Source organism: Liolophura sinensis, chromosome 7 (genome assembly GCF_032854445.1).
Source record: "Liolophura sinensis isolate JHLJ2023 chromosome 7, CUHK_Ljap_v2, whole genome shotgun sequence".
Taxonomy (NCBI): domain Eukaryota; kingdom Metazoa; phylum Mollusca; class Polyplacophora; order Chitonida; family Chitonidae; genus Liolophura; species Liolophura sinensis.
This window is the reverse complement of record NC_088301.1, coordinates 1,494,863-1,507,912: the sequence shown is the minus strand read 5'-3', so window position 1 is coordinate 1,507,912 and position 13,050 is coordinate 1,494,863. Positions and strand designations below refer to the sequence as shown.

Sequence of the window (13,050 nt, the reverse complement as noted above, 5' to 3'; positions counted from 1 at the left end):
TGCATTATTGCCAGTGGCGTAACGCTATGCCATAATCTTTCATCCTGCCAAACACTGGACACGTCATGGCTGCACTATTTGTAGTGGCGTAACGCTATGCCATAATCATTTGTTCTGGCAAAGTCTCGCCACGCCATGGCTGCATTATTGCCAGTGGTGTAACGTTAGCCCATTGTCATTCAGCCTGCCAAAGTCTCGCCACGCCATGGGTGCATTATTGCCAGTGGCGTAATGTTAGCCCATTATCATTCGGCCTGCCAAAGTCTCGCCACGCCATGGGTGCATTATTGCCAGTGGCGTAACGTTAGCCCATTATCATTCAGCCTGCCAGAGTCTCGCCACGCCATGGGTGCATTATTGCCAGTGGTGTAACGTTAGCCCATTATCATTCGGCCTGCCAAAGTCTCGCCACGCCATGGCTGCAATATTGCCAGTGGTGTAACGTTAGCCCATTGTCATTCGGCCTGCCAAAGTCTCGCCACGTCATGGCTGCATTATTGCCAGTGGCGTAACGCTATGCCATAATCTTTCATCCTGCCAAACACTGGACACGTTATGGCTGCACTATTTGTAGTGGCGTAACGCTATGCCATAATCATTTGTTCTGGCAAAGTCTCGCCACGCCATGGCTGCATTATTGCCAGTGGTGTAACGTTAGCCCATTATCATTCGGCCTGCCAAAGTCTCGCCACGCCATGGCTGCATTATTGCCAGTGGTGTAACGTTAGCCCATTGTCATTCAGCCTGCCAAAGTCTCGCCACGCCATGGCTGCATTATTGCCAGTGGTGTAACGTTAGCCCATTATCATTCAGCCTTCCAAAGTCTCGCCACGCCATGGGTGCAATATTGCCAGTGGCGTAACATTAGCCCATTCTCATTCGGCCTGCCAGAGTCTCGCCACGTCATGGCTGCAATATTGTCAGTGGCGTAACGTTAGCCCATTATCATTCGGCCTGCCAAAGTCTCGCCACGCCATGCCTGCAATATTGCCAGTGGCGTAATGTTAGCCCATTATCATTCGGCCTGCCAGAGTCTCGCCACGCCATGGCTGCAATATTGCCAGTGGTGTAACGTTAGCCCATTCTCATTCGGCCTGCCACAAAGTCTCGCCACGCCATGGCTGCATTATTGCCAGTGGTGTAACGTTAGCCTATTATCATTCGGCCTGCCAAAGTCTCGCCACGCCATGGGTGCATTATTGCCAGTGGCGTAACGTTAGCCCATTATCATTCGGCCTGCCAAAGTCTCGCCACGCCATGGCTGCAATATTGCCAGTGGTGTAACGTTAGCCCATTGTCATTCGGCCTGCCAAAGTCTCGCCACGCCATGGCTGCATTATTGCCAGTGGCGTAACGCTATGCCATAATCTTTCATCCTGCCAAACACTGGACACGTTATGGCTGCACTATTTGTAGTGGCGTAACGCTATGCCATAATCATTTGTTCTGGCAAAGTCTCGCCACGCCATGGCTGCATTATTGCCAGTGGTGTAACATTAGCCCATTCTCATTCGGCCTGCCACAAAGTCTCGCCACGCCATGGCTGCATTATTGTCAGTGGCGTAACGTTAGCCCATTATCATTCGGCCTGCCAAAGTCTCGCCACGCCATGGCTGCAATATTGCCAGTGGCGTAACGTTAGCCCATGATCATTCGGCCTGCCAAAGTCTCGCCGCGCCATGGCTGCAATATTGCCAGTGGCGTAACGTTAGCCCATTCTCATTCGGCCTGCCAAAGTCTAGCCACGCCATGGCTGCAATATTGCCAGTGGCGTAACGCTATGCCATAATCTTTCGTCCTGCCAAACACTGGACACGTTATGGCTGCACTATTTCTAGTGGCGTAACGCTATGCCATAATCATTTGTTCTGGCAAAGTCAAAGTTTGATAGAGTGGTCTATAGTGATTATCAGTCCTCGTTAGAGGGAGGGGAGTTTCTATGGCATATGGGTATATTCATGGTATTTCATAACAAACCTGGCCTCTGTGAGTTCAAGTGGAGCTCATCCTGGATCCCTCTCCAGCTGTACGTGGGAAGGCCAGTCGTGGGTTGGAGCCCAGTTTCCTCCCATCATAAGGCTGGACGCGGTTCTATACATATAAGTGAAATACTCTTGAGTATGGTTCAAACAGTCCAATAAATAACAAACGCTAATGAGTACTCTTCGCTGACCCGTTCCATGGAAGGACTGGTACTGTGTTAGGCCTTTGACCATTGGGGTTGCGTGCTCGATTCCAGCTCTTGTTGTTTCTATTGCGAACCTGCGGATTGTGATGGATTTCCCCCCCCCCCCCCCCCCCCCCCCCGAGATCTACTTGGTTTCCTTTTACCACAATACTGTTTGCGGTCGTATAAGTGAAATATTCTTGAGTGTGGAGTAAAACACCAATCAAACAGATAAACTTCTATTGCGACCTTAACTCAGAAAGGTTGCCTTGTACCTGGCGGTGTTCAATGGTTTATTCGGGACTCTTGGGTTTTTCTCCACCGATAAACCTCCCAGTCGTCATATTGTATATGAACAAAAAATTCTTGAGAATCATGTTGAACATGGATAAAAAAAAATAAGAAATACCAATGAAGTAAAAGAGGCCGATGGTCCTTTGATGACGAAAGCTCACTTATATGTGACCGATGATATATTGAGGACGGGAGGGCGTGTCAGACCGATTCCAAAATGCCATATTTAGACCAGGCCAAATTTGGAAATGTGATTTTGAGTCCTTATTTTTGGGTCGTGTTAATTGAAAACGCATAACAAGTGCTCTGATAAGACAAATGTATGAATATTTTGAGGTTTGGGACCATGAGCTGCGTGTTCATAGTAATGACGTTAAAAATAGTTCAAACATTTCTGTATGGCATATTACTCTAAATAAATGTCATTATGTGCGGATGGAATGCGAATGGTAGCCTGTGACAAGCCTGTCTTGCTTTTGTGGCATTTGGATCGACCCTTTGTTTTAGGTGACATCGACTGACCTCACATTTGGTCTCTACAAGTTACTTCACAGCTGGAGATCTGAGCAACCTTGGGTCGAAATTCTTCAAGACAATAGTGTGGTAAACGGAGAATACAGATGCCATCATTTTTATTCAAATTCATTTTTAAATTCATCAACATGAAAATATGTCCCTGACCGATGCCGCAGGCTTGAATCTAGCTATCACTGGAGGTTAGTCCAAGAAGCTAACCTGGCGAGGTGCAGTAGCTTTCTCTTGGCAGTTCTGGCACCCCGGGTACTCAGATAACCTTAACATATTAATCTGGTGGCTTTCTCAAAGCACTCCGATGACCTTGGCACATTAATCTAGTGGCTTTCGCCGATCACCTCCGTGACTTTGGTACATTAATCTGGTGGTTTTCTCCGGTCACCTCCGTGACCTCGACACATTAATCTGGTGGCTTTCTCTGGTCACCTCCGTGACCTCGACACATTAATCTGGTGGCTTTCTCCAGGCTCTCCAGTGAACTCGACACATTAATCTGATGGCTTTCTCCAGGCGCTTCAGTGAACTTGACGCATTAATCTGGTGGCTTTTTCCAGACCCTCCCGTGGCATCAACACATTAATCTGGTGGCTTTCTCATGGCGCTCCCGTGACATGGACACATTAATGTGGTGTTTTTCTCCTGAGGTTCCCGTGGCATCGACACATTAATCTGGTGTCTTTCTCCAGGCGCTCCCGTGGCATCGACACATTAATCTGGTGTCTTTCTCCAGGCGCTCCCGTGGCATCGACACGTTAATCTGGTGGCTTTTTCCAGGCGCTCCCGTGGCATCGACATTAATCTGGTGGCTTTCTCCAGGCGATCCCGTGGCATCGACACATTAATCTGGTGTCTTTCTCCAGGCGCTCCCGTGGCATCAACACATTAATCTGGTGGCTTTCTCCAGGCGCTCCCGTGGCATCGACACATTAATCTGGTGGCTTTCTCATGGCGATCCCATGGCATCAACACATTAATCTGGTGGCTTTCTCCAGGCCACCCCATGTCATCAATACATTAATCTGGTGTTTTTCTCCTGGCGATCCCATAGCATCAACACATTAATCTGGTGGCTTCCTCCTGGCGATCCCGTGGCATCGACACAATAATCTGATGGCTTTCTCCAGGCGATCCCGTGGCATCGACACGTTAATCTGGTGGCTTTCTCATGGCGCTCCCGTGGCATCAACACATTAATCTGGTGCCTTTCTCCAGGCGCTCCCGTGGCATCGACACATTAATCTGGTGTCTTTCTCCAGGCGCTCCCGTGGCATCGACACATTAATCTGGTGGCTTTTTCCAGGCGCTCCCGTGGCATCGACATTAATCTGGTGGCTTTCTCCAGGCGATCCCGTGGCATCGACACATTAATCTGGTGGCTTTCTCCAGGCGATCCCGTGGCATCAACACATTAATCTGGTGGCTTTCTCCAGGCGATCCCGTGGCATCAACACATTAATCTGGTGGCTTTCTCCAGGCGATCCCATGGCATCGACACATTAATCTGGTGGCTTTCTCCAGGCCACCCCATGTCATCAATACATTAATCTGGTGTCTTTCTCCTGGCGATCGTGTGGCATCAACACATTAATCTGGTGGCTTTCTCCAGGCCCTCCCGTGGCATCAACACATTAATCTGGTGGCTTTCTCCAGGCGCTCCCGTGGCATCGACACAATAATCTGGTGGCTTTCTCCAGGCGATCCCGTGGCATCGACACGTTAATCTGGTGGCTTTCTCCAGTCGCTCCCGTGGCATCAACACATTAATCTGGTGTCTTTCTCCAGGCGCTCCCGTGGCATCGACACATTAATCTGGTGGCTTTCTCCTGGCGCTCCCGAGGCATCGACACATTATTCTGATGGCTTTCTCCTGGCATCAATACATTAATCTGGTGTTTTTCTCCAGGCGATCCCGTGGCATCAACACATTAATCTGGTGGCTTTCTCCAGGCGATCCCACGGCATCAACACATTAATCTGGTGGCTTTCTCCAGGCGCTTTCGTGGCATCGACACATTAATCTGATGGCTTTCTCCTGGCGATCCCATGGCATCAACACATTAATCTGGTGGCTTTCTCCAGGCAATCCCGAGGCATCGACACATTAATCTGGTGTCTTTCTCCAGGCGATCCCGTGGCATCGACACATTAATCTGGTGGCTTTCTCCTGGCGATCCCATAGCATCAACACATTAATCTGGTGTCTTTCTCCAGGCGATCCCGTGGCATCGACACGTTAATCTGGTGGCTTTCTCCAGTCGCTCCCGTGGCATCGACACATTAATCTGGTGGCTTTCTCCAGGCGCTCCCGTGGCATCGACACATTAATCTGGTGTCTTTCTCCAGGCGCTCCCGTGGCATCGACACGTTAATCTGGTGGCTTTCTCATGGCGCTCCCGTGGCATCGACACATTAATCTGGTGGCTTTCTCCAGTCGCTCCCGTGGCATCGACACATTAATCTGGTGGCTTTCTCCAGGCGATCCCGTGGCATCAACACAGTAATCTGGTGGCTTTCTCCGGGCAGCCTGGTAAACTTGACACATTATGCTGACAGTTGTCTTTAAAAGTGCACAATTCTTGAGCATGAGGTTAAATACCAATCCACCTCAAACAATAAATTTGCCGCATATCAACAAACTTTTATTCTTGGAATGATAAAATCAGTCTGCTCAGTTAGAATTTTTAGGCGGTGCATTTGATATTTCACAGTCTAAAGGGCTGGATCCGATGGCTTGCCGCTTATAAAACATTAAAGCATAGATATATACTGAAACTTCACACTAGGAGAATTCAGTTATATCCAAAATGGGTCATACGAGGCAGTTAATACAGGCAAATAGGCAAATAGCCAGGTCTAATCTGAGGCGTCCGACCATTGCCATTCTTTTGGGTGCGTACATCGTGCTCTTGTGAAAACGCGACCCTCCAGTTGTGCGAGGTCATATAGCCACAATTTCATGTGGCTGAGCAGCGAGGCGAATTTGCTGGTGATTAGAAAAAACACGCTAACAATCCTTGAGAGATAAACAGTTCGCATGCCACGCCTTACAAATGCCGAACCTGTAGATGGCATGCTCCAAGCTGGCCAGTCTACTGTTGCCATGAAATGCAGTAGACGGACAATTCACAACCAGAGGGCACGTGCATCAAACGGATACGACATCTGATCGCTCCAGGTCACTGCGGCCCCATATAACGACACATGCAGAGAACAATTAAATTCACCGTCATCTGCGTAATCGTTTTGCCACCGCAAGGTCATGCTGCAAGGATTGCGTAATTGCCCAGACCATACAAAATCGGATTGGTGCTGCCCGTCTTCGTGTCGAACGTCCTTATGTTGGGTGGATTCCGATATAGGTAAACCGTAATGAACGACTACGATGGGCACAATTTCACCTGTGCTGGAACCAGAGACAATGGAATAGGGTTGTAGTTAGCAGTCAATGAGACACCGTCGCCTGGCTATTGTGAAAGCGAGAAGAGGCATGCACGGTACTGAACAAGCTTCAATACAGATGACTAGCCCCAATGAAATCAAAAGTGACCCCATTAAGCTACTGTTGACCGCTTGTGGCGGGCGCACCAAGCACACCTTTATGCCCGATCCCGTTTTAGTGTTCCCTTTTGTGTCCATAAACAAGATTTATCCACTAGTAACACACTTTATTCTGTATGGGTGTGTTTTCAACATAAAGTAACACATGCGAAGTTTCTTGTTTTGCACAGTATATATCAGATCATTTGTACTCGTTGAGAAATGAAGCGTTCAACATAAACTCAATAAATAAGCCCAACACCATACATATTTTTACAGTGTGGTCATATATTCTGCTTCGTTTACAAAATATGGGTGATTAGCTGACCGTATCCAATAAACACGAATTTAACCAATGTAGACAGATTGCAATGTCCGGAATATCGGTATCAAGAGCATATCCAAAACACTAATAATAACACTATTAGTATTACTAATACTATAATTCGTGGCCATTCCTCCACAATCTGTACAAACCGTATATTAAGTGTACTACACTTACACTATGATGGACATTAATAATGCTGAGGTTAGTACACATTGCGCTGTGGTTCGTACACATTGCGCTGTGATCAGTGTCTATTGCACTGTGGTTCGTACACATTTCACTGTGATCAGTATCCATTGCGCTGTGGTTCGTACACATTACAGTGTTATCAGGACACATTATACTGCAGTGAGCAATGCTAGTGCACATTAACCTCTGTGCCCAGTTTCACAAATATGTTGTACGATAATCGCTGATATAGGACAATGGCACGGTAATAGTGACGTAGACAAATGTACGATAAAACAATGTCGTGTTTATTTGATTATTTTTCTGATTGGTGTTTAAGCCGTACTATGGTGGGAGGAAACCGGGCAGAGCCCGGGGGAACCCACGACCATCCGCAGGATGCTGGCAGACCTTCCCACGTACAAAGAATGTCGTATACCGTTTTGTGAAACTGGGCCGAGATTCGTACCGATTACACTGTGACCAAAATATACCTGTGCATAATCATGTCAGTACGCATTACAATATGACCAGTACACATTACAATGTGACCAGTACACATAATGTGACCAGTACACATTACAATGTGACCAGTACACATTACAATGTGATCAGTACACATTACAATGTAACCAGTACGCATTACATTGTGACCAATACACATTACAGTGTGACCAGTATGCATTATATTGTAACCAGTACACATTACAATGTGACCAGTACGCATTACCATGTGACCAGAACGCGTTACATTGTGACCAGTATGCATTACAATGTGACCAGTACCCATTGCAATGTGACCAGTACGCATTACAATGTGACCAGAACGCGTTACATTGTGACCAGTACGCATTACAATGTGACCAGTACCCATTACAATGTGACCAGTACGCATTAAAATGTGACCACTACACACCACAATGTGACCAGTACGGATATCACTGTGATGAGTGTGCATTGCACTTGGATCGGTGTGTATTACAGATACATTAGGCATATATTACACAAGGCCTGTCATACGTGGGGAAATCTGACAGAAACCTGCGGATGGTGGTGGGATTACACCGGGCTCTACACGGTTTCTTCCCGCCATAAACGTAAGGCAATACATGATCCGTGCGTTATTTGATGGAGCTGCCACAGTATTCTCTTATATCAGAAAAACTTCGTTTGGGAGATCGCTCTGGAGGAAACTGAATGGTAGAGAGTGGATGTATCTCGCTAAAGAATGGCATTTTGATTAGTCCATTTTTGAAATCCATTCAGAAATCGCGCAGAACATGATGTACCAGACAGCAGTCTGTGTCAAGTTACAGATCTTTTACTAAAATTTAATTATACTAAAATTTCTATTCTATAAACAATATAAAGCCGTGTTCATTTGTACAATAACGTTAACTACAATGGGACAATGTTTGAAGAATGGACCCTCCCCCTTTCATTTTCTGTATGTGTTTTTTTCATTTCTCATAAATCCAAAAGCGTGTCGTGTATGCGAGATCAGTCTTGTAGGTTGATGGTTGTGGGTAACAGTGCTATTTCAAGCGTCAAGAACATCTTCGGTACTGAGTGCACCAATGGATAGTCATTAATATACAACCAAGGGCAATGTGATTAACACTGGGAGTGATATTTCCTATCATGCGCTGAAGCTTGGAGGCAGATTAGAAAGATACCGGAACAATCACCCAGTCCTAGATCGTACTGCTTTTACCATCCGATTGGACACACTTTTGTAGAAATCACAAAGCGATCCCCTATGCCATAGCCTCCTGAAAAAAACAATAATGGGAAATACATGTACAGCGTTTATAGACCTGACTTTAGTGGGATTGGTGTTACCTCAGATCTAGTTAGCGACAAGTCAGCGCAGGGAGCGGCTCCTATAGACCTAACTTTAGTGGCAATGGTGTTACCTCAGATCTAGTTAGCGACAAGTCAACGCTGTGAGCGGCTCCTATAGACCTGACTTTAGTGGGATTGGTGTTACTTCAGAGCTAGTTAGCGGCAAGTCAGCGCAGGGAGCGACTCCTATAGACCTGACTTTAGTGGGATTGGTGTTACCTCAGATCTAGTTAGCGACAAGTCAGCGCAGGGAGCGGCTCCTATAGACCTGACTTTAGTGGGATTGGTGTTACCTCAGATCTAGTTGGCGACAAGTCAGCGCAGGGAGCGACTCCTATAGACCTGACATTAGTGGGATTGGTGGTACCTCAGATCTAGTTAGCGACAAGTCAGCGCAGGGAGCGGCTCCTGTATACCTGACTTCAGTGGGATTGGTGTTACCTCAGACCTAATTAGTGGCAAGTCAGCGCATGGAGCGGCGCCTATAGACCTGACTTTAGTGGGATTGGTGGTACCTCAGATCTAGTTAGCGACAAGTCAGCGCAGGGAGCGGCTCCTATAGACCTAACATTAGTGGGATTGGTGTTACCTCAGATCTAGTTAGCGACAAGTCAGCGCAGGTAGCGGCTCCTATAGACCTGACTTTAGTGGGATTGGTGTTACCTCAGACCTAGTTAGCGACAAGTCAGCGCGGGGAGCGACTCCTATAGACCTAACATTAGTGGGATTGGTGGTACCTCAGATCTAGTTAGCGACAAGTCAGAGCAGGGAGCGGCTCCTATAGACCTGACATTAGTGGGATTGGTGTTACCTCAGATCTAGTTAGCAGATCGCAGGGGATGGCCATAGATCTAACGTTTTATTCGGACTGGAATAAAATCATACCTTCTGATTCCCAACAAGCCGCTCCGGGGCTGTCGCTGTACAAGAAGTACGGCACAGGGGCATAGTCCACATGGGGGCAGTGGACGAGAGAAACAAAGTCAATGATCTCCATGTAACCACATATACTCGCACAAGTGGTCAGGGAACGAGTGATCGGAAAGGATCTCTCCAACTCACTGGAAAATAAAATATCAAGATTGAAGAATGTAACTTTGACACTATCTGTACTGTCTTATTGGGACACATAACCTCGTCCATGACGTTGGATCTTTGCTGGAATATTTGACACTATCTATACCCTCTTGTTGGTACATGTAACCTCGTCCATGACGCTGGATCTTTGCTGGAATATTTGACACTATCTATACCCTCTTGTTGGTACATGTAACCTCGTCCATGACGCTGGATCTTTGCTGGAATATTTTACACTATCTATACCCCCTTGTTGGTACATGTAACCTCGTCCATGACGCTGGATCTTTTCTGGAATATTTTACACTGTCTATACCCTCTTGTTGGTACAAGTAACCTCGTCCATGACGCTGGATCTTTGCTGGAATATTTGACACTATCTATACCCTCCTGTTGGTACATAAAACATTGTCCATGGTGCTGGAATATTTGACATTATCTATACTGGGACATTGGCATGTACACTGAGCGCATGGACATGTATACTCCCCCCCCCCCCCCCCCCGGACAAGGAGAGCATGGACACATACCTCACCCCACGAACAGTGAGAACATTGAGACATACACTCACTCCACGAAGAGTGAGGCCGTGGACATATACGCTCACCCCACGGACAGTGAGAGCATGGACATACATACTCACCCCATGGACAGTGAGAGCCTGTATGCAGTATGCACCCCCCACCCCCTTCCCCATGAATAGTGAGAGCATGGTCATGTACGCTTACCCCACGGACAGTGGGAGAGTGGACATGTACACTCACCCCACGAACAGTGAGAGCGTGGGCATGTACCTCACCCCTCAAACAGTGAGAACATGGACATATACGCTCACCCCACGAACAGTGAGAACATGAACACGTACACTTACACCACGAAGAGTGAGGCCGTGGACATATACGCTCACCCCACGGACAGTGAGAGCGTGGACATGTACGCTCACCCAATGAACAGTGAGAACATGAACACGCACACTTACACCACGAAGAGTGAGGCCGTGGACATTTACGCTCACCCCACGGACAGTGAGAGCGTGGACAAGTATACTCACCCCATGAACAGTGAGAACATGAACACGCACACTTACACCACGAAGAGTGAGGCCGTGGACATATACGCTCACCCCACGGACAGTGAGAGCGTGGACAAGTATACTCACCCCATGAAGAGTGAGAGCATGGACATGTACGCTCGCCCCATGAACAGTGAGAGCATGGACATGTACGCTCACCCCATGAACAGTGAGAGCATGGACATGTACGCTCACCCCATGAACAGTGAGAGCATGGGCATGTATACTCACCCCACGAACAGTGATTTCATGGACACGTACTCCCACACCACGAAGAGTAAGAGCATGGGCACCCCACGAAGAGTGGGAACGGGGACATGTACACTCACCCCACGGACAGTGAAACCGTGGACATGTACGCTGACATGGACAGTGAGAGCGTGGACGTTTACAAACTTTCTGGTCAAGGCCCTTTACCTCATGTCTCCATGCAATTAAAAACAAGAGGTTTTTTATCACTCAACTGCAACCGCTTCCAGCCTGAGGATCAAATCTGTAGTTTCCATCTTGCCCCTACAACGCACATTTTGCGTTCAGAATTACTAGTACCTTGAAGCAACTGTCTCTTACTCAGGGTATCTAACTTAGGCCCGAGGTATGGCAGACTACCTGCGTTCCTATAATACAAGTAATGTACCTGTCAAAACAGCAAACTACCACAAGAAAGACATGACATCAAAGCGACCTCACCTGTGATGAGTGGAGAAGAATGGTAAGCTATCGCCCTTGATGTTCTCATAGCTGGATGCAATAAGGCGGTCCTGGGTCATCCAGTTGTTTTTGTCCGACCCTGTACCGTCAAACAAAAACCAGGCCTTTCTCACTCCCTCTGAGAATATCTCCACCTTCACCTGGATATCGAGAGAGATTACTTGATATCTGGATTCACACTGGCATACAGCGAAAATACCACCGTCCACCACTCATCAGTTTATCAGCCAGTCAGTCACTCTCCGCCCAGTCAGCTATGCTTTCAGTCCCCGTAAAGATTCACGCGGGTCAGGGAAATGCCTAGTGCAATGCTTAAAACTGCATCGTGCACATATTAAACAAGTAGCTGATTGGGGACATTTAGCCGAAACAACAAAAAAACATTTATGCGTAACAAACAGAACATTTAGGTGCAAGAAACAAACAAAAAAAGAGAAAGAAAACAACAACAAAAAAACAAACAAACACAAACACGAAAGCATACACACAATTCTGGATCTCAAGCTGACTTCATACTATCGCGTGGAAAGCCACGTAGCGTTTTATGTGCTTAATCATAAACCTGAACTGATGAAAGTTCTAGAGCAATTTACTGCCTCCTTCACCAGCATTTTATATTTAATCATGCCTAATCCAAAATTAAATCGAAGGCGTAAGCATCGGAAATATATGAACACTGAAGTTTTCGGATTTAGATTTTTGAATAATGACAGATGGATTTTTATTCATCGAATCCACTGTTTCTTTGTTAATCGTGGGCTTTAGGAGATTCGGCAGCTAGTGGTGTTTTTCATCGAGTATGATGGATTTGGGGAGAGGATGGGGTTGTGATGGGGCATTGTTTTTTTATACTTAGATGCAAAGATACCAGTACCTGTGAAATAAAGAGTTCGCTCCATTTCTGTAAAATGTCAGGATGTTTGAAGGGGAGATCACTGGAAATGTCCTGGGCTTCGGTACTGTGTGCGTTCAGGTATATAGGATCCAGGACAAAGTCATCGTAAACATTCCGGCCATTTCCCGCCACGGCCTTGAAAACCATCTTCCACTCACACGTGTCTGTAACATTAACAAGTTATCCTGAACGCCATATTGAAAAGAATCTCAAGTGGGTGAAAAACGGATGAAATTGAATCATACCTCACCAGGTTGTGTTGTACCTCACCAGGTTGTATTGTACCAGATCAGTTTGTATCGTACCACACTAGGTTGTATTGTATCAGATTAGGTTGTATTGTATCTTTTCTCATCTGGTTCTATAGTACCTCAACAGGTTGTATTGCATCTGACCTGGTTGTATCGTACCTCAACAGGTTG

The 13,050-nt window shown here is 46.8% G+C and overlaps 1 protein-coding gene across 1 annotated transcript; it reads left to right on the top strand.

Annotated features, from left to right (window-relative positions):
- Nucleotides 1-10,767: 10,767 nt before the first annotated feature.
- On the top strand, nt 10,768-11,460 carry LOC135469766 (uncharacterized). The gene has a single exon (XM_064748354.1). The coding sequence runs from the start codon at nt 10,768-10,770 to the stop codon at nt 11,458-11,460; it is 693 nt and encodes a 230-aa protein (XP_064604424.1).
- The last annotated feature ends 1,590 nt before the right edge of the window (nt 11,461-13,050 follow it).